We start from the raw sequence: 22,771 nt of genomic DNA, 5'->3' as shown, positions 1-22,771 counted from the left end.
TCGTGAACAGCCTTGACTCTTTTGTCAATTGGAGCTGCTTGTTAAGAAAAACTGTCGAACATATCAATGTTTGCGGTCAACACTGAGGGCACCGGCAGACCACCCCCAACATCTTACCGGCGGCACGCCTCCGGCGTCTTAACGCGGGCGCGGCGTGCTGTTTTTTGCCCCACCGCCGCCGGTCTTCCCTCATCGGCGCGAACCGGGGTATACAGGAGACCATCTGAAATGATTGTGGAGCGTCTTGTTAAGCTGTTCTTTAAGTTCTCGATAGCGGGTATGTCTTCTTACAGATAATCCGGCCATACCTTGTTTATGTGTTTGCCGTATCGGGTTGGAAGACGGCTGTTCAGATAGTGACAAGTCGTAGAAGGGAGAGTTGTGGATGTACTTGTTGAGAACAGTCAATGACACCAGATCAATTATTTCTTAACGGGAGGGTGTAAAGCCACACCATCAGTGCTACAATTAATTCTCAAGCTTCTATTTTGGGTCTTCTGAAGAGGTGCCTGTAGGGTAATATGAGTCCCGGCAAAAAGAGGTCAACCATAATCGGCTAAATGTGGCTTACAAAGATATTCTTTAAGCACTCTGCGTGGGATGTCTCCTCTTGTAGGTAATCTGGCCGTGTCATGTTTACCACTATGTTTACCATTTACCATGTTTACCATGGCCGTACCACGTCGGTTTGTCAAATGACCGTGCAAGTAGAGATAACTCGGCAAAGGGAGGGTAGTGGATTTACTTGTCGAAAACGCCCATTGACACTACATCAAATCTCTCGCTGAGAGATTGTAAAATTCTTTAATATAAGTTAGTTCTTTAATAAAATTATTTAATATAGCTTCATAAGAATATATTACACCATTCAAATGCTATAATGAATCGCAGAAATATCGCTAGGAAGAAAAAGAAATCTCAGGAATCGAAATTTTATCTATTTGAGAATGTGGCAAGGTAGGATCGTTAATTTATATGCTATAACTACCATATACGAATACTCAAGTTGCTTAGTGTAATTGGTAAAACTGGGGTAGAAATAAATATCTGACCTCAGTTCCTGACAGAAAAACGATTACAAAGCTTGAAAATGCCATGTGTCGCCAGACGCTAGATGGCGTTGATAGTTTTTTTTCGTCATTACCGCTAGTTCCCACTCTTATAAGTTCTCCATAATCATTGGACTGGGCTAAAAAAAAATATCCAAGACATTTTTTTTTAATTCAAATTTATTATTAGCTAACTTCAGTTTTTCAAGAGCTAATGCAAAATTAATATTAAACATTGTTAGCTAATAATTCAAAATTCTCGTTTGTATTTCCTTGCTGGTTTTGGACTCTTTGTAGTCCGCGGATTACACGGATCTTTCTTTCCTACTTTACTTAAGCTACCAAAAAACAAAAATCATAAAATGTAGTCTTCTTAATTGGAGTGATCTGTGATTTAACAATATAAAAAACTAACTTACCTTTGCCTATTTGATTCATGAGTTATGTCCCAGCCCCAGATATTGAAGTTGGAGCTTATATAGCTAACAACCGCTTCGGAGCATAAAACTTGAGAGCAAAACACATTGGCCAATATAGACCTGTCGCTATGCACATAGACTATTAAAGGCTTGCGCTGAAACAAAAAGAAATTGAATAAAACGGTATTTATTTTGCAAATTAAAAATTATAAAGGAGTATATAAAAATAGAAAAATACAATAAAAGCACTAAAAAGTAGCATAAAAAAAACAAGTTATTTAAGATTCTAAGCAATTAAAATGTTGGCACGAATCAGTACTATGCTAAATTATGAATAATATACAGGGTTGGTAGCCATTTGCAGCAGCCTAAATTCAAGCTGAAAAAATGATGTCATTGATGAGAGATGAAGAGCTTTGACATTATTTTTCTTCCGTAATTTTGCTTATTAATTATCATTTTTTATCCAGTTATTTTATTCTTATTTTTTGTAGCATATGTCAGCGGCTCCCATGCCCCGTCTAGACATTTCTAAAATCCGATACCCCGCTCGTAACATTCATTTTTTTATTATTCAAAATTTACGTGTATTTGTTACGGTGAAAGACCGAAATCTGATGAATGTCGACAATCAGCGGCGAAAGTCTGAAATAAGGGCATTTAAAAAATATTTCGGACACACACCAAGCGACTATGTGTTTTTTGATCAGTCAGCTTTGTCAATCTTATGCAAGGTTTGATGGTGACAGGCTATGTTAGGTTATAAATCTCAGAAATGGGTTAGAAATTACGTTAGAATCACAAAAATATAAATCTCAGAAATGCCCAACATTCACCATTAGTGCATGGTGAGTGTCAACTAAAACATAGCCGCTTGGTGTATGTCTCAAATATCAGAGGCAACGCTGTAGCGTTGCCTATAGTAAACAATTAATATCATTATATATCTAATATTCAATTTGATTTTGTTTATACATTTCAAGACTGTTCAAGACTCATTTAGTTTTGCCATTTTTTTAATTCTGCCATTTTTTCTAACTAATCGTGTTAGTTTGTTATGAAAACATTCTATGGCTTCTAGGCATTTCTATTTGAGCGGAAAACTTCACCTCAAACTTTGTGGAACATGCATTTTCTTGCATGAAACACCAAAATATAATAAAATGTCAAGTTTCGGAGTGTTCCACCACTCGCAAGCAAGTGCCATTGGCCCATTTCGTCGTGGTATGATTCACATTTTCAACACCTGGCGTCCGGACTATCATATAATCTACCAAGCATACAACTACCCCAAATCAGTATCAATAAATAAATGAAACCCAAAACGAACAAAATTAAAATAAATATTATAGTCAAACTCAAAACAAGCATAAATTAATATGAGTAGGGTTCAAAACCCCTATGCTTTCTAAAAGCCAGAATATAATTTGTACTTTAGTGAAAAAAAATTCAAATGAGTTTACTGAAAAAAAATGTGCATTGTCAATTTAAGATGCATATGCTGATATTTATTCCCTAAAATCTTAATTAATCTTTGATTTCTTAAAGTTACAAAAGTGAAAATATTTCAAAGAATTGTTTTCAGTAAAGTGCCAATGACGCAGTAGGTTTAAGGCTTCTGCAGTGAGACGATACCCAAACTCTTGTTTGTAGTTATTTTTATTCGATTCAAACTTGATTTCCATATTCAATTTAAGTTTCACTCGTTTTAAGATTTATTTGTTCATTTACATTAACATATATTGTATGTTTGTTTGCATTGATTGTTTATGTAATTTCTGTTCGTTTTAAGTTTCAATTATAATTCAATAGCAAAATATTTTTTTTCGTTTTAAGCTTGATTTTCATATTCAATCTAAGCATTACTCACTTTAAGATCTATTTATTCATTTATATTATTACTTGTTGTATGCTTTTTACTATGATTGTTTATTTAATTTCTGTTCGTTTTGGGTTTCAATTATTCTTTAATAGTAATTGCTGGTCGTTTTGAGTTTGAATTTTAACAGGCATTTGTATCTCCTGGGCTTAAGTTTAAAATTGCCTTTACTTTTCTTTGAAAAACTTATTTTCTGGAAAGGTTTTTTAATTAATTTGTTAAATACCCTTATTTCGGAATTCACCGGTGAATCTCGACATTCACCAGATTTTGGGCTTTCACCATAACATATTCACCTGAAGGAAGCTTAAAAGGCCAGTAACTTGATGTCTTTTTTTGGGTCGTATAATAGGCATTTTTATATTAATGAAAAACACCGTCTGAATAGAATTGCTGGGGGGCAGTTGCCTCCCCCCCCCCCAATAATTTGGAGAAAAAAATAGAATTTTTTTTCGGTAATTAGTATAGATTTAATCATTTTTCTTCTAGGGGCCTATTAAAAACTGTAGGGAATTGATGACACTTATTTCCTTGATAGCTGTTAAATTCATATGCTAGCTTTCTGTACCGTCCAAATTAGTAATGCATAATCGGAGGATTTCCTATTATTTTCCAACTCTACAACCCTTTTAATCCTATAACGCAATAACTTGCACCATCTTTACAATAGGCTAAAATATTTTTGCCCAAGTACTTCTTTACACAATTGTGTTTCAAGTAACTGAGTAAAAATAATTTCCAGAATCCCTCCAATGAATCATTCCTGGAAGGATTAAGGCTACCAGACGACAACCCAGAGAACCATTCATGAAACAATCAAAGCCCATAAATATATGTTTTTATGCAAAAAAGTAAACTGGGGGTCAACATATAGACTACCCTCACTACCATTTTTATACTAATGAAAAACATATAACATTTTTAATAATAAAAAAATATATAATATTTTTTACATAATATATAACACCATTGCAATACTATCATCCATCTTTTTTGTTCTTTAAATAAATTTGAATATGACGATATTCACGTGATTTTTTTTTAAATTAAGGCTCTAAAGTATGCACGTCCTGCCCGTGACCTACCAAAATATTGCCATGCCCCACTGGTGGGGCCTGCGACCCATATTGGGAATCACAGATATAGATTGTAGGCTATTAATTTCATTGCTTTACTTATAATAGTTTTAATTAATGAATTTATTTATTCAGTAGGTTTGACACGTTGACTTCATGCCTCCTTACATCTGTCTTTGCGTTTGACTGAAATTCACAAGCCAAGCAACTTATTGAACGTATTTACCATACTTGGACACAAACTCGTACACATGAAAGGGGAGCTTTGCACCAAGGACGCCCCCCTCTCCCCATAATTAACCTTTATTAGTGATTAACAATAATTAAATTTCTGCAAACTAGCCTGCTTATATGTAAACCTCTACACACAAGAGCAAAAAGGACGGGATTCCTTTTCCGAGACTAGCCTGATAATCAGCAATATTCTTATTCTCGACCCCCCTCCCTCCCCTTCCCCTTCTTCCCCTATGAGTCGAGCCTGAGTCCATCTAAATTTGGAACTTATTTATTCAGTTCAAGGTCTGCGTAGTTTTGATGCTTCAAGAATAAGTTCATCTGGAAAATAAGGTATAAATACAGTATGGAAAGTATATAAATAAACGCCCAAGCTCACAACTAAATTTTGATGCATGTTAATTAAATCGGCTGATCAAGAGCCATGTGTAAGACGAAATTTAAAATATGTGGTGAGAAAAAAAAAAAAAAAACAGCTTACATTTTTTGCTGAGACTAGTAGTGATTCTTTCAAAGCCTCTTCTAAAGATCCTTGGTAGAACATAGGATGAGACTCTCCATATCTTGCAGAAAAATTTTCAGAAAATAAAACAGCAGTTGGTAGACTATCAACTGCGTCTGGAGGCACTACAAAAAAACACCAACTTAGAAGTTTTTTTTTTTCAAATAAATACACTTAAAAAAAAATCCAAACGAGGTTCGATCCCACTTGGTAAGGCCATAGTAAAAGATATGATAGATGGTTCGGCCAAGTTTAATGGATGAGGGATAGTAAATTACCAAACATTGTGCTTCTTGCCATCCATCCGGGCCAAAAGCAGGTCGTCCTCAAATGAGGCGGGAATAGGTCATAACATTTCAAGGAAACAAAAACCTCATGGGAGGGAGCAAAAAGCGAGGCTTTGAATAGACAGGGGAAGGAGAAGCGTGAGCAACTGTGTTAGTCTCAGGTGGCTTGATACTACAATAAATTAGTAACAGAGGTATTAGAGCGAAAAGAAAAATGCACCTTATTTAAAACCTCTAGCATTTGATAAATAAATTCACCATTCAAAGGTCCACATGCGTCGACCTCGAGTGCCTTGGTGTTGCAATGAGTTGTTAATAGTGGTACTCGAGCAAAAAAAGAAAAAGAAAAAAAAAACACCCCATTTGAACCGGCTAGCATTTGATAAATAGATTCATCATTAAAAGTCACCAAGTATTGGCCCGACATGGCTTGGTGTTGCAATGAGTTATTAATAGTGGCACTAGAGCAAAACGAAAAATACACCTCATAACATTTCATTTGCACCTCATTTGAAACGACTAGCATTTGATCAATATATTATCAAATGCTAAAATGCTTTGATGAATAGATTCACCATTTGCACCTCATTCAAAACGGCTAGTATTTGATAAATAGATTCAAGCCGTTTTCCCGTCTTCCTAACAAAAAGTTGTTGGCTAAAAATTTTATCAGCAATTGCGTTTCCGTAAACTAAAAAAGGGCGAAATTTAAAAGCCAATAATAAAGCAAAACAGCATGAATAGTTTTTGTACTAGCAGCATTTACAGAGAACCCCTGACTGATACTTCTTTACAGCTAGCTAAGTCTTATTTCGATTTTCAAACCATATCGTCAGGTAGGCTAGCTTAGTAGAGTATGTTGAGTTATTTTTCAACTCCATTTTTTTCACGCATAATTAGTAAGTTCCGGAAAATCGTTAAGTAACACTTCTGTTTCCATGATCTAACACACACAGACACACAAACACAAAAAAAAAACTGGATAACTCTTCTGTTTCCATGATCTAATACACACAAACAAACACAAAAAAACTGAATAACTGGAAGGCAGAAAGCGGTCTCTAATATTTACTTTTTTCTTATTGATAAAAAAATAGAATTTTCTGTATGACACAGCAAAGAAACAAATAAAAAGCAGACGGATTTACTTGATGAGTATGGCTCGCCATGATTATTTCTAACAAAAAAAGTGCCCAAACCTCAAGAAAATATATATATATATATATATATATATATATATAAAAACACAGAAAAAAAAACAGCGATTCAAAATTTCCCGAACAATTTTGCCAATGTTGTCACACAAAGACATTTTACACCAGGATATTTCAACTACTGCATTATGGGAACTGTACACATCGATATAATGAGGTTTATTGTAAAATTGAAAAGTGCAAAACGAAAATTAGCTCATTGATAGTGGTTCTTACTATATTGGATCATGCCCAAAATTGTATCCAAGTTTCAAAATAATATCTGGCAACATTGGCATGCTACGCTTGTTGGAATAACAGCATTTAGTAACAAATTCTTTTAATTTCTTACTATGATTTAATAAATGTAAAGGTTAGTAAAATGTCATTATTTATCAGCATTTTCGCCTCTTGTCCTAGGTTTTCTGATATATTCCTTCTTCACAATAATTGAGCACTTAAAAACACCGCTAGATGACAGCTACAATTTTTTTTTTTTTTTTTTTTTTACAGCTAAAATTTATTTTTAAAGGTTGTCTGTGTCTACCAAGTTCAAACATAGTAATTATTTTGCAAGGGAAGAAAGATCTAACTATCAACACCTAGGGGAACATTCTCTTAAATACACTGCTGGCTTTAAAAAAGACTATAAAATGATTTGTCACCCTAACAACAAAAAAGTCCTGGGGTAACGTAGCTGGTAATACATATGGGTAATGGGTAGATCATTGCTTGGCAACACAGGATCCAGAGTTGAATAAGCCTCCCAAACTGTATAATCCAATCGCAATTGTTTATTTGTATAATCACACAATTGCATTTACAAAGCTTTATGTAATCAGGTTTTTAAGCTTATAACGAACAGAGACATTAAAAAAATATATAAATACATACTTGCAAAGATTCAATCATTTCTCTAGTAGCAGTCTTGATAGCACGATGGAACAGTGATATCTTTAAATGACCGTCAGCTGATTCATGAGATTTTGATGCCGAGATATGAGATTTTTATTCAGTTAAACTTCGCTTCCACGGGACAATGGTCAGTTCCCATGATTTCAGGTTTAATATCACAATGAGTGCAAAATTTTGCAAATTCACTATCGCATGCTATATAGTCAATCCGTGTGCCATTAGCTTAACATCCCCTAAGTTCATTTCTAATACAAATGAATGTTAAGTTTGGATTCAGGATGCAATTGTAACTATAGAGGTAAGTTTGAAGTTTACCCCTACCCCCCTTCAGCTAATGTGCGAATACATACCCTGAATTGGTATAAATAGGGGTGAAGGTAAAGTTCATTTCTGATGCAAATGAATGTTTAATTTGGATTCAGGATGCAATTCTCACTATAGAGGCAAGTTATCTGAAACTATCTTAGCTATCTTAAAAATATGTTAATATAAACATTGCTACATAGACTGGTACATATTAACCAAACATGGTATCAACTTTAAAGGCTCAAAATTGAATGTGACCAAAGTTACGACCTATAATACCTAGTGGAGAATATTATACAAAGAAAATTGAGTAGTATACTGACCTGTTCCTAAATAAAATAAACAAAGAAACTTGAAAAAGCTGAATAAGCCTCCTGCCGTACAGCCCGGAATGTGTGATAATAAAGATTATGCGATTGCACCTCCGAAATATTAGAATCCAGACAAGAAGAAGAAGAACGATGGAAACTTGTGTTTTAATATACTTCAAGTGGCATAAAAACTTATTTTCAGTATATTCCTAACCACTCTGGCATAAGTGGTAATCATCAGGTTGATGAAATAGCAAAAAATGCTATAAATATTGACCAGTCAAGTGGGAGACCAATCCCAATTAGAGATATTTACCAATGGAGGCTATCAGATATTAATTTTAATAAGATTAATCATATCCTTTCCCACTTTCCCAATAAGTATCTTTCTAAAATTTATCATAGAATTCGTTCTGGAACAAATGGACTATATTTCCTTGCATTCTCATCTAAGTTTTCTAATTAAAGAGTTTCAATTCCCCTGTCCCCTCTTTGCAGGCATTGTAATATGAATAATGAAACAATTGACCATTGCCTATTTTAATGTAATATGTTGACGTCTGTACAACATACCTTGCTTTGTAAACTGTTAAAATGCTTCAAACACCACAGAATCTCACTATCAGCCAAGAGCCTAGCCAACTATACCTGCACACAGAGCACAGAAATTGATATCTATCATCTTACATTTGAACTCCTTGAGTCGAAAGATCTACTGAAAGATATCTGAGAATATCTAATAAATAAGAGACAACCAAGCCAGTAGCTCTGTTGCCCACAGAGTGAAGCAAAAAGAAAAGGGCTAAATAGTATCAACTGAATAGCCCGCCTTGCTGTGAATTAGAAGAAGAAGAATATACAGACATATTTGATAAATAAAATCAGATAGAGCCAAATTATTTTCAGTATTCACAATCTGTTTGCGCTGAAGCGTAGGAGTATATTCATTGGAAAATTCCTTTTTCGTATTCACATTTAAAAAATGACGAATTTGCCCTTCACTAGATTTTGAAAATCTAGACATAACACATAATTATATACATTAAAGAATGAGGTTTTGTTTTAAAAAAAATTGGAGACAGCTAGTCAAGGAAATTTTTCATTTAAATAAAAATTTACGTTTCATTTGGAATCCAGTTTTCTTTATTTTTGAATGAAATTGAGTCTGCAGAGGAAAATTTGTCAAAAAAACACGTCCTTTTAAATAGCAGAAACAGAATTTAAGGTTGCAAATTTATTTCTTATCAGAATTTTTTTTTCTTTCCTGTAAATCAGATTATTATTGTGATTTTATTATGATAAATGAAAAGCATACTATTAGAATAAGTATCGGTTTCTGTAAAGCACAAAACCCGCTTTAGCCTTATGGGGGTTTAAGGGAGGCGACACATTCTTATTTGTGGTATAGCCATTTTGTTTTAAGTTTGGCATTACTATTCACTTAAACATATGCTTGTTTTATATTTAATTTATTTAATTAAAATATTCATTTATACATTTAATTTATACATTCATGCTTATTTCTGTTCATTTCATTTATGATTGCGTCTTTACGTCTTTATTGCAGCTCGCTTTAAGAAACTGTATTCGCTTTAAATTGAAATCGCTTTAAGTAAACGTATTTTTCAAAATCTGAACGGGGGCAAAATTGTCGTTTATCCAATTTCTGTAATAAAAAATACCAAAAAAAGGAATTTATCAATGAAAATATTCCCCACCCCCTCCACCCAAGCGCAAAGTATTTTCAGTATAGAGAGGGGGGACAACAAAAATATGTAGGGCCCCTCCTAAAAAAATTACACTACGGGCAGTTTTCAAGCGATTAAAGAAATAAAATAATTACAGATTAAAAAATCAAACTCCTTTTCCATGTCAAGTAATATGCCTCATTGCATTAATAATTATGGTTGGGGTCAGTTATAAATTTTTTTTCAGTCAATTCAAAAATGTCAAAGATTTGCATGATAACCATTTTATTAAAAGTATGTGAACAGATTTATAGAAAAATGAAGCCCTGACATACCTTGTGACAGAGTAGTGGATAAACCCCGTCTCTTGATTATAAGTTTCCCGGTTCAACCGTGCCTGTCACAAGAAACCGCTTTACAATTCATCAATTCTGAGTCAATTTTTACATTCCGAGTTAATTTTTTTGTGATATTTTTTTCACTCCAAGCCAATTTTTTTTATTTATTTTTTTTTGTAATTAGTTTGTTTGACAATTTTTTCATCTAAACAAATCAAACACCAGTTTTTGCACGCCAAATTTTAGCTTTTTCAATTTTTGTTTCATTAGTTATTTTTATTTCCTTTGTTGCACAATGACCAGCTTTGAACTTCGATTAGATTCAACAGAGGTCATTGCAGTTAATAAGAATTTTTGGAATGAGCAAAACTACTGCGCTGTATTGAATGACGTTTGAACATCAAAATGTATTTCTTAAAAAAAAAAAAAAAAAATTGCAAAATCATAGAAACTTTAAAAATAAACAAAAATATTGTTAGCTGAAACTGATAGACAAAAATTCAAAGAAATTTGTATCAAATAAAAAAGAAAAATTGCAGCTGATTTAGCTCTGAAGTATAATAAGTAAACCCCTAATTACAATACGGTTCAATTCATGCTTTTGAATGGAATTCAATGATTATAGTTGGCTATTGAATGCCAAAAATTAAAAAAATCACTGCGGGCTTGTTGTAGTGGTGTATGTGGAATTAATTTCAGTTCAGAGATGAATTCTTTTCTAAACATGATTTTAATGATCAATTTGATAGGATGTAGAATTGATAAAAGGGCATTAAAAAAATGAATATTAGTATTATTGTTTTTTGTACTTTAATTTTGATTGATTTTTGTAAAGGAATGAGTTGAGTACTAAGTTGGTGGTAATAGGGAATTTCTGTGGTTAGGTTTTTCTATTTTACCCTAACTAAGCTAAAAAGTAATTTTGGGGGGGATTTTGTGAATTTATTTAATTATCTCTCCTCGATATCATGACCTGGCCTTTGGAGGGTATTTGGCTGTGGTTGTTTGCTAGGCTATTCGGTGGAGGGGATTTTTTTTTTAATAGGGAACATTAAATAAAATAAAAAATAAAATTGAAAGCAGGGTCTAATACAAAAACTGTCATTGTTATTAATTCCCTTGGAAAGTTTTTGTTTTAGATTTTATATGAGATCCATCTATATCCATAGACACGCTGTGTTAAACTGAATATAGAGAAAAAGTATAATTGTTATTAAAACACCTCGTGAAAATCTTGAGTCTGTCTTCCATAATTTTGACAACACGGCTTTTTCTGATCAAAAATTTGTTGACCTAAGTTAGCCTCAAATTCTAGATTAACCTCAAAATTTTAACCTCATTTCTAGAAGAAAAGGACTAATCATGGACTGATCATTTCTCTAAGAATGGATTTAATCATGTAAATGTGGGGGATCGTGGTGAAAACATAAAGTTGAACAATATAATATATTTTTCATATAATTGCTCAATATAATATAATATTGTTCAATATAATATAATAACATTGTCTTTGTATGTCCCTTCTCTTTTAATTTACCATCGTACGATTTACCGTACCATGTACCGTTTACCATCACACTTTCTATTTATCGTTTAAGATCGGATCGCTGAAACGTATTTACAGGACTACAGTAAGGCTGACAAGCAATATTTAAGTTAATTTATATTCCTCCTAAGCCAGTCCTTGGCAAGGGACTGAGACTTTCAGATAATGATGAAACAATAAATAATCGATTTTGAAAATTTTGTCTTTTCCTTCCAAAAATAAGCAAAATTGTCTGTCTCTTAAATTTTTATCACAAATTATTATCAGGGAAAGCCGCGTTCACAAAATTATGGAAAAGGCAGACTTTAGATTTTCACAAGATGCTTTATTAACAATTATACTTCTTCTCTATATTCAGTTTGACACAGCGTGTCTATGGAAATAGATGGGTCTGATCCCGTGTTCAATTTAATTTTTTATCTTATTTATCACCCCTACTACTAAAAACTCACCGCAGCACCAAGCCGTATGAGGTCACTACAGCTACACAAGCTCCTCTTCCATCATAATCTATCAAAATCTCTTTATACGCTCCCAGGAAATTCCTATTACCCTTAAATCTTTCCTAACGAGATCCTCTCAACCCAACCGAGGACGACCTGCCTTTCGTTTAGCCCGAGACGTTTCTCCGAAAAGTACAATTTTTGGCAATTTCATCGCATCGCAGAATGCGCCCTTACCATCTCAACCTTTCTCTTCTTATAGCCGTAGAAACCGGGATTGAACCACACTTTTTGTACAGCCTACTTTTTAAAATATGGTCAAGTCAGTCGGGTACCCGAATGTCCCAAAAAAAATTGTAGGCGATTTCTCTGGAAAACATACCAAATCTTCCTCTGATTTTTTTCGGAGCGGTCAAAGAATTAATTACCAACTATATTACAAAAAAATTTCTTGTGATACAAAGGATTGAAAATTCCCCTCCACAAAACAGCCTAGCGCAGAGTCGTAGCAAAATCTCGTCCAAACGCCAGGGCATGATATGGAGGAGGGATAACCAAATAAATTTACAAAATCAAAAAAAAAACTTTTTCTCTTAGCTGGGATAAAAAAGAGAAATATAAACACAGCGTCAAATATCCTAATGCCAATAACTTAATGCTAAACACTCAACTCTTTCCTTTCCATACATCAATAAAAATTAAAATGCAAAAAATATAATATTCATAATTAACTACCATTTTATCAATTTTATATACTACCAATTTTATCATTAGATAATATTTAGAAAACAATTCCTTTCTAAACTACCTTTTAAATTCACATTACCCACTACAACAAGCCTGCAATTAAATTTTTGTATTTTTTAGCATTCAATAGCGAATGCTATTTTGTAGCATATAGCATTCGCTATATAGTTTTTGCAATTATATTAATAATATAATTATTTAATTGTGCTTAAATGTTTAGTGTTGCAAATAGTTGTTTACTTATTATAATTTAGAGCTCAATCAGCTACAATTTTTCTTTTTTATTTGATACAAAATTCTTTGAATTTTTATCTGTCAGTTTAAGCTAATGATATCTTTGGTAGGTTTTAAAGCTGCTATGATTTTGCAAGAATTTTTTTTTAAGACATTTATTTTTATATTCAAACAGCATTCAATATAACACAGCAATTGCACTCATTCCCAAAATTCGTATTAACTGCAATGACCTCTGTTGAATGCGATCTAAGTTCAATGCTGCTCATTATGCATCAAAAGCATAGTTTATATAATTATCCAGTAAGTTTACCGCAGATGATTTCTGGCTCTTCATTCTCGGTGCGAACAAAAAGCTCCTCCCACTTATTTCTGCACTTATTGGTTGAGCCGGCCAAGTGGTTTTGTCGGTACTTGTTCCGTAGGTGATTATTCTTTGTCTACCCGTGAAAAGATCTAATGCCGCTTATGTTTATACGTTCTCTGGAGCACTCGCACCTCGGGTCCGGTTTTATAATGGGTGAGATAGGGAAAAATCATACTGCTAATTATATAAACTGTGATCAAAAGAAACAAAAATAACTAATGAAACAAAAATTAAAAAGATAAAATGGTGGCGTGCAAAAAACCTGCGATTTGTTTAGATGAAAAAAGTCACCATACAATACAATAAGAAAAAAAAACTTTCTAAAGAAAAATTGATTCGAAAATACAAAAATTACTAGAAGTCTAAATATCAGCAATTCCTTGCGACAGGCAGGATTGAACCGGAACACCTATTAACAAGAGGAACGGTTTTATCCATTACAGTATCACAATATATTTGATAATTTGATTTTTCTACAAATCTGTTCACATACTTTTGATAACTGATTATTATGTCATTCTTTGACACTTCTGAATTGATTTTGGAAAAAATGCATAAATGAGCCCAAACTAAATTATGAAGGCAATTAGGCCTATTACTTCACATAAATAGGGAACTTTATTTTTAATCTGTAATCACCCTGATTCTTTACTCGCTTGAAGATTAGCAGTGGAGTCATTTCAGGGGGAGGGGTGATATTTTCATTGATAAATGCCTTTTTTGGTATTTTCATTGCAGAAATAAAAAAAAAAAACGATAACTCACAGTATTGCAAATTCGTAACTATTCGTAACTACAAATTATTAAAGTTTTAGAGGTAAACAGTCGAAAGACGAGTTAAAGAGTTTCCATGCGACGTGTAGGGTTGGACCGGCAAACCTATAATAAGCTACGGATTTATCCACTATGCTGTCACAAGGTGTATAATACTTTGATTTCTCTACAAACCTATTCACATACTTTTGATAAAATGATTATTATGACATTCTTTGACACTTTTGAATTGATTTTGAAAAAAATGATAACTGAGCCGAAACTATATTATGAATACAATTAGGCATATTACTTCATATAAAAATGTAATTTTATTTTTTAATCTGTAATTATCCTGTTTCTGTACTCGCTTGAAAACTGGCTGTAATGACATTTTTTTGGAGGGGGGTGCATCTGCCACCTACATATTTTTGTTTCCCCTCTCCCTATATGTTGAAAATACTTTTGGGAGAGGAGGGGAACATTTCATTGATAACTCCCTTTTTTGGTATCTTTTTTTATTGCAAAACTTGAAGAAAACGACAATTTTGCCCCCTTCCAGATTTTGGAAAATATATCCCACCCCTACTCCCCCTCTAAATTCTCATAAATTGAGGCCAATGAAAACAAGTAGTGTTACAAATTCATAACTGCAAGTGGGGAAGTACAGATTGACTGCCAAACCTTCCATAAAAATGTGAATGTTATAATAATGTCAGGAAAAAAAAAGTAAAATTTTCTTACAAGCATCATATCTTACAATTTCCTAAAATAAAGTGCAATAAAGACGCAGAGACGCAATCAGATTTGAAAAGAGCAGAAATAGGCATGAATGAATAAATAAAATATTTAAATAAATAGTAAAGCCAAACTTAAAACAAAACAGATATGCCACAAATTATCGGTGCAGGATTTCTACTCTTGTTAATAGAAAAGCATCACCAAGTGGTGAAAACCATGTTTGGCCTAGGATTGCAAAAAACCTATATTCAATTGAGAGTTTCAGGGAGTTCTTGCTGTCCAAACAGTTAAGCATTTCGTGCATACTTGAGAAAATGTGCTAGTCCACGTGTTGTGAAATGTGTTCCTGAGGCCTAAATAATTTCACTTATTTAAAGAATATGAAAATTTTCACTGGAATGTTATAACGTTAAAAAATAACTATCGTATCGACATCTTGACTGATGAATTCAGACGCTTCGAACACGACTTACTAGGAGTTTCAGAAACTCAGAGCCCAGAGGTAGGAAACATAAAAATTTATTGATTAATAAAATTTAAAATAAAACATAATAATAAAAATACAAAATTTAAAACATTAAAACATAAAAATTGATATAAAATTTCTTCACTTTTGGCAGGAAAGCTGAGGTATATAGACAGAAAGTAGGGCTTGTGATGAATTAAGAAGCTGCTAAGTAGGTTGGGAAGGTATTAATAGTAGAATGCTAGTCGCTCATTTTATAACTAAAAAGTGGAGGGCATCAGTCATAGTAGTATATGCCCCTGTAGAACCGATTGACGGAGATAGTAGTGATTCAGATAAATTTCACTTACAGCTACAGGAACAAATAGACAGGGTCCCCGATACGAATATGGTGTTTCTATTAGGAGATTTTAACCCGAAGGTCGGTAGAAATATGGATAGATGGTATCCTAGCCTAGGTAAATTTGGTGTAGGAAAAAAAAAACAGCAATTGCTACAGACTGGTCCAGTATTGTAGGCATGAGAATCAAGTCACAAACAATAAATTATCTGGTCATAAAATGAACCATAAGTTAACATTGTATTTACATGATGGTAAGACAGCTAACCTTATTGATTATATTATTGTAAACCGAGTACAGACAGGATTGGTACAAGATACTAAGGTATATAGGAGCACTGTTATTGATTTAAAAGTAAAGATCACCATCTAGGGTTAATTTAAAGCTGAAATTTCGAAAGGGTAATACCCTCCAAGAAGCTATGACGTTGTTAGACTCCAAGACGAGAATTTGAGAGAAATTTCCAGGAACATTTGATTACCAAATTGGAGAGTTTAAAATTTGACAATGTAGAAGATGGATGGAAAAAATTTGGAAAATAATTTGTGTAGTTGCTGATGGTGTCTCAGGGAAGGAAGTTAGAAACGCAACTAGGAATATTATTTAAAATACTTTATGTTTAGTAGAGAGAAGGGGCTTCTATAATAATTGTCTAAGTGATAGATCATATGAAAACAAGAGGAAATAAAGAAAGTGGAGAAAACATTAAAATATGAACTAAGGAGGATTGAAGAGGAGGCCATGGATAAAACTGCCCGAACTGATCTAGAAGATGCAGCTAGACAGCAGAATAGTAAAATATACTATTTAGAATGAGTAACGCCTTCTCAATGTTCGGTGCCATCGGGTATGGCGTCGAAAACTCAGTACAAACCGACAAAGATGCCGTAAATAATGTAAGTGTTAATTAAACGTCATTGGGACCCTCCAACGTCGTATGTGTTCAGTGTGGAGCCATCCATTTTCCCGAGGAAAGAGTAGCAAACAAAGATGATTCATATGGAGATTGCTGCTTGCTTGGTTGAATTGAATTACCACCTCCACAATTTTCAAATGAATTCGTTTGCCTTTTTTTAGGACTTCACTCACTCTCTAAAGAGTTCCACAAATCCACGAATCTGAAACTTGAAATCATGTTTTGCTTTAGCTTCATTCAAAGTAAACGATGATAGAACCATCAACAATTGTAATACTTTTAGCCTCAAAGCAACGGGACAAATTTATCACAAAATCAATTTAATGGCATATCCATCACAAGTTTCTCTAGGTGATTTTGAACTACGTTCATATGGTCAAGTGTTCTTTTTATACCTCGATGATACTGTTGACAAACGCCTTGCACATCCTTCAAATTATTAGATCTCTCGTGACTTAATGAATCTGTTGGAAGAAATATTGCGACGCAAAACAACTATACCAAAGGTTATATGAAAATGCGACAAGCAGAGGATGATGTAAATCAATGTGCTGCTTCACTGAGACAACAGCCTCCAAACTTAGAGCTCATTTTTACTGTGGCAAACGGTGCCGAGAAGATTCAACCCTTCTGAATATAGTGAAATACGCGCTATTCAATCCTCCTGAATATAATGAAATACGCGCTATTCAACCCTCCTGAATATAATGAAATACGCGCTATTCAACCCTCCTGAATATGATGAAATATGCGCTATTCTTACTCTTAATGCTGATCATAGTTTTCCGTCAAATGAAATTGGTTATAAAACAACGAGGCAAAAATGTTGTCAGCTAAAAAAAAACTTGTGCCTACCAACTGTTTTATCCAACTGGAACGTCAGGATGGACCATGGATATGCAACTTCAAACACCTTATGCAAGTCGTCTACATCTAACAAGGCCTGAATTAGTGCAGTACCGTATCGCTTTTCGACCTGAACACACCAAAAGCCTTTCTCTTTAAGCTGTAACACCCGACCTACGTCATATAGATTTAATATTTTACATTTTGGTGGTAGACGTTTCCAAAAATATCATATCGATACATGTTTTTCGTGTTGAACAGGTGCATTCAACTGATAAAATTGAACCAGAAAACTATTATCGCCGCAAACTACGTAGGTGTTACACGACTTACCAAGGACTCAACCTCTTGAGTTTCTACCACCACTCCTTCCATACGAAGGGGCCAGAGTGAGCAATTTGCAGGCCTTTTTTCAACCTGTGTCTGAGGAGGAACAACATTTTTACATTCAGCAGTCGGGTTCCCTTTGCCCAAGCAATTAGGGATACAAGTTTTGATGGTGCCATTTTTATGATGGGAGAACCCTGCCTCAACATAATTTTATATGATTAGATTCACCTTGGGCCTTCGAACTTAAAACTGTACGTTTTGAACTGATCAGGACAAGCAGCTTCTTGTTCTATTTCCAGGCCCCATATTCGAGAATATAGATTACTCATAAACAATACCACGGAAGTTGGAGACTGGGGGAGTACCATACATTCATTCAACGTCAATTCTCCTACAGAGGATCTAAAAAATGAGAAGTCCAGCGCTAAAAATGGCAGTAAAAAATAAATAGAAACAATACTTACAAATAGGTTGATGAGCAGGTCTGGCTCTAACTTCATAAGTTTCTTCATCCACTCCAAAATCATTTGCGTCTTCAAATTCTTCTTCTTCGTCAGTATCAACGATAATCTTTCCGGGAAAAAATATTGTTTTTTGAAATAAAAGAAATAGAATTAAAGAAATAAAAATTATTCTTCTTCATCAGTATATGCAGTAATCTTCCTGGGAAAAATACTTTTTGAAATAATAAAAATTAAAGAAATAAAATTTAAAAAATAAAGATTCTTCTTCTTTGTCAGCAGCGATGATAATACTTCCGGGTAAAAATATTGATTTTGTAAATAATAGAATTAAAATAAATAAAAATTCTACTTCGGCAGTATCAATGATAATCGGGTCCATGCGTCCCCCCCCCCCTTTATTTTCCCAAAGCATATACAATAAAAATTTTGAAATTGGCATTTTGTCCAAAATAGTCCAAAGGAAATAACCATGCCTCCGTGATTAACAACCCCCCTTCCAGCCCACGGGGCAGGGGCTGTAAGCTATGCAAGTCTATTGTTAAGATATGAAGTTTTTATGGGAAGGGTAGTCACATAAATTCTAGAGGGGAAAATGCCTCAAAGGGTGCATTTTAATGTGAAATATCGTGAGCCTTTTAATGCGAACTCTCACTGAGCCTTCAGGCAAATACAGAATTGGTTCTAAGGAGAAGGCGGGGGGTGGAGGTAGAAATTGATATTTAATCCCTCTTGATTTTTGGGAATATTTCTGGCACGCTGTTATTATGAAAGTAAAGAGTAAAATTGAACCCCAAAATTAGCAGAATTCATTCCGTATAGGAGGGGGGCTGCCCCAACCTCATCCCCAATATCCCCTTTGCAGTCGTAGAAACTTCGGAGGATGCTCATTCGATAGGAAATAGAAAGTTCTAGTCTTTTTTTTTTTAGATCGAAAGTAATTGGAGGCCAACCAGTCTCTATCCTGAAACTGTTTTTGATATCTGGTCCTTTTGCTACCTTTGAGGACATCTGATCGATATTTTGAGGGACCTATTTTGAACTGATAGAAATAATAGAAATAAAATTAAAGAAATAAAAAATGTTCTTCTTCGTCAGTATCAAAGATAATCTTTCCAGGAAAAAATTTTGACTTTTTGTAATAATAGAATTAAAAGAAACAAAATTGAAGAAACAAAAATTATTCTTCTTCGTCAATATCAATAATAACAATTCCAGGAAAAAAAAATACTGATAGAGCTAGTATTTTGATGCTAAGTATTAAAGATTACTTACAAAAAGCACATTAAGTATATTACCTTATAGTTTGGGGTATTTTCTAGACTTCAGATTTTCCGTAAATAAATCTTGAATATATTGTCAAATTCAGAGGCGGTAATTCAGGTTTAATTATGCGAGCTTCAATTATATTTAAGTAGCCTATGCTAAACTCAGGCACATAGTTTTTCACTACTTTCGACATTAGGATTTTCAACAATTGAATTTTATCAACAATAGAATTTTCATCATGGAATTTGAATTGAAATTAGATTTTTTTTTTTTTCAAATGAAAGACTCCAAAAACCTTAAAGGTTTTCATAATGACCATGTAAGGTTTCTTGAAAAAATTTCGAATGATCAGATTTTATTTACACTGTCCCTGGTACTTTGAGACGTCCTAGCCACGTGGTTAGCGCGCTAGACTTGAAATCATGAGGACAACGGATCAAGTCCTAGTGTCACTCCTTATTTAATTTGGAACGGGGATCGGGCTTTTCAGCCCTTTTTATGGTGGGAGGGGGGGGGGACCCTGCCCCAACACAATTTTATATGAATTTTATATGAGTGTCATTTGTACTAAAATAAAACAGTGTCTTTGCCGCAGTCTATTTCTTATTTATAATAACGAAACAAAATGACAAAATCAGAATAGGCTAATATTTAAGTTTACAGAAAAAAATGTTAAAAAACACATCTGTCACTTTGAATTTACTTTTAGAATTTTAAAAGTTAATTTTTAGTTTAAAAATTAACTAACTTAGTCCCAAAATCATTTCATCATCAATAAAATTATAATTTGCATTTTCTACTTTATTTATTCCACTTTATTCTTGTTCCACTTGTTTATTCCCTTATTCCACTTTCTACTTTATTTATTATTTATTCTTGCTGCGTTGAGTGAATTCCTTGCCACCAAAATACTAAAAACAATAATATCATTATAAATCTTTTTATATATTACAATAAAATAACATTATAGTTTTATAGTTTTTTCCCTCACGATTTCATCCAAAAGTATATTTTATTGATGCTCAAATAAAATTTTAAATCGTCTATTAGCTACTTTTTAAGCAATCTGCTTAGTTTCCTAAAGCAAGATTTGAACTGGGCTATCATGGATTAAGTGAATTTGAATTGACATTTTGATTTTTTATTTGAAGGCATATATGAAATGCTAGATATATAGAACTTAATTGATTGTTTTAAAATGATATAAGAAAAAAAATTCTTGGAAGTTTGAACAATGCTTAATTTTTTAGTGGTATAACAGAAAATACAACACTAAAAACTGTTTTCTTAACATGTTTCCTTTTCAATAGCCCTCCTCCCATAATGTTTCGACCCCCCCCCCCCAAAAAAAAAACAACTTAATAACGATATTTTATTCCAAAAATTATGGGAGCTGATTTATTATAAAGTAACTGATTTTTTTAATAACTTGTAAGGGAATTTGAAGACTAGTTGGTCATTTTAAGCTACTGATTTAGGTGATATTGTACTTTTACTTGTTGCACGTTCAAGCCGCATCCAGACTCATCGTGGCGCCCAGCAGATGACGACATGTCTCCTTCCATAGGTTTCGCTCGAGGGTGGCAGGACGCTCGAGGGTGGCAGGACGCTCGAGGGTGGCAGGTGATATTGCAATTAATTTTACTTCTTTTTTTTACCGGCTAGTGCTAATCTTCATTTATTTTCATCAGCAAATTTACATAAGCGATGCTTTGTGACCATAGTTGTTTTTTTTTTTATTAAATTTTATCAAGTTGAACTTGCTTTTCAGAGGCAATTCTCTAGCGTTGCCAGTAGTAAAGAGCCATAAGGCTTCAATATTTTATTATTTTTTTCCCAGAGGTTTATAAATTTGTATTTATATTACGATTTTTTAAATTTCTAATGTATAAATTAAAAGGATCAAAATACATTTGTTTATTTATTTATTTTTTTGCAAATTTAGGTGTAAACTCTCGAATGATTGAAAAAGCAAGTAGCCCCACACTTATTAAAGTTACTTTTTGTCCGTTTAAGTTTGATTTGGTTATTCACCTTAAACTCTCTTCCTGGTTTTGTTTATGCATTTACAGTGTTTTTCACTTTCAGTTTGACTAATTGTATTATATCTTTAATTATATGTTTATTTATATTATATCAATAATTGGATTATATCTACTTGTTTTATACAATAAAATCGCTCTTTAGCTTTCTTGAAAAACTTTCTGAAAACCGATTTTTTTTTTTTGTAATGACAAAATTTTACTGTGCATTAATTGTAGGTATGTTAGTAAAGTTCTTCAGGCTTTTATGCTTAAAAACTAAAACTATAGAAGCCAATTTAAGTTTAAGAAAAGACGTAATTTTATTAATATTTTTACTGAAAAATGCAAGGCGGATGGGCAGCAGGAATTACAATTATGCGGATTGGAAATGTATGACCTTCAAAAATTAAAAAATTTTAACTATAAAAAAGTTCTTGTTGTCCCAATTTTTGGGGAGGGATGGGGTGCCATAAAACAATTATTTGCACATTAGGTTCCTTTTGGCCCAAGGACTTGCAGTTGTAAGTTTCAAACCGATCAAAGACAATACGTTTTATCCCCATTTCCAGGCTAACGGAAACAGTCAAAAAAAATTACAGACCAAATTTTAATAAATTTTCATTTATTAATAAAATTATATTCAGTTTATTAAGTAATTAATTTTTTTTATTTATTATTTAAATTATTTAATTGTTATTAATTATTATTAATTTAGTTATTTAATTCAAATTAAATAATTAATTATTTTAATTTATTAGCTGTGCCTTCTAATTTAATAAAAATAAAATTTCAAAAATTAAAAATAATTATAGCCGTTAGATTACTTATTTGAAATTTTGCGCCTCTAAAATGTCTTCTCCCAGGGCAAGTACCCCACTGCCTCCCCCCCCCCCCAAAAAAAAACAAAAAATAAACGGCCTTTGTTTTCAGGCCTAAAAAACAACGACAGAAATCTTTGGTGTTCAATAGAGCTGAAGCTATACTGACCCTCATCTTGTGGAGACTATAGACTTATATAGGAGAATTATATGCTTATATAGAAGAAAATAGGCTTCTTTTACTCAATGGTTTTATTAAAAAAAATCTTTTC

At 33.1% G+C, this 22,771-nt stretch overlaps 1 protein-coding gene across 1 annotated transcript in view; it reads right to left on the bottom strand.

Annotated features, from left to right (window-relative positions):
• Window positions 1-1,464: 1,464 nt before the first annotated feature.
• Window positions 1,465-22,771, bottom strand: part of LOC148944687 (FAS-associated factor 1-like) — an 83,534-nt gene continuing 62,227 nt past the window's right edge. The window contains exons 7-9 of the mRNA XM_089100215.1: window positions 18,392-18,497; window positions 5,139-5,284; window positions 1,465-1,623 (exon numbers count right to left, since the gene is read on the bottom strand). Coding sequence (XP_088956341.1) covers window positions 1,465-1,623; window positions 5,139-5,284; window positions 18,392-18,497 — 411 coding nt within the window. The remainder of the gene's footprint in view (window positions 1,624-5,138; window positions 5,285-18,391; window positions 18,498-22,771) is intronic.

Source organism: Artemia sp. Qi Xiang Cuo, chromosome 14 (genome assembly GCF_049724085.1).
Source record: "Artemia sp. Qi Xiang Cuo chromosome 14, ASM4972408v1, whole genome shotgun sequence".
Lineage (NCBI taxonomy): Eukaryota > Metazoa > Arthropoda > Branchiopoda > Anostraca > Artemiidae > Artemia > Artemia sp. Qi Xiang Cuo.
This window is presented reverse-complemented; position numbering and strand designations above follow the sequence as displayed.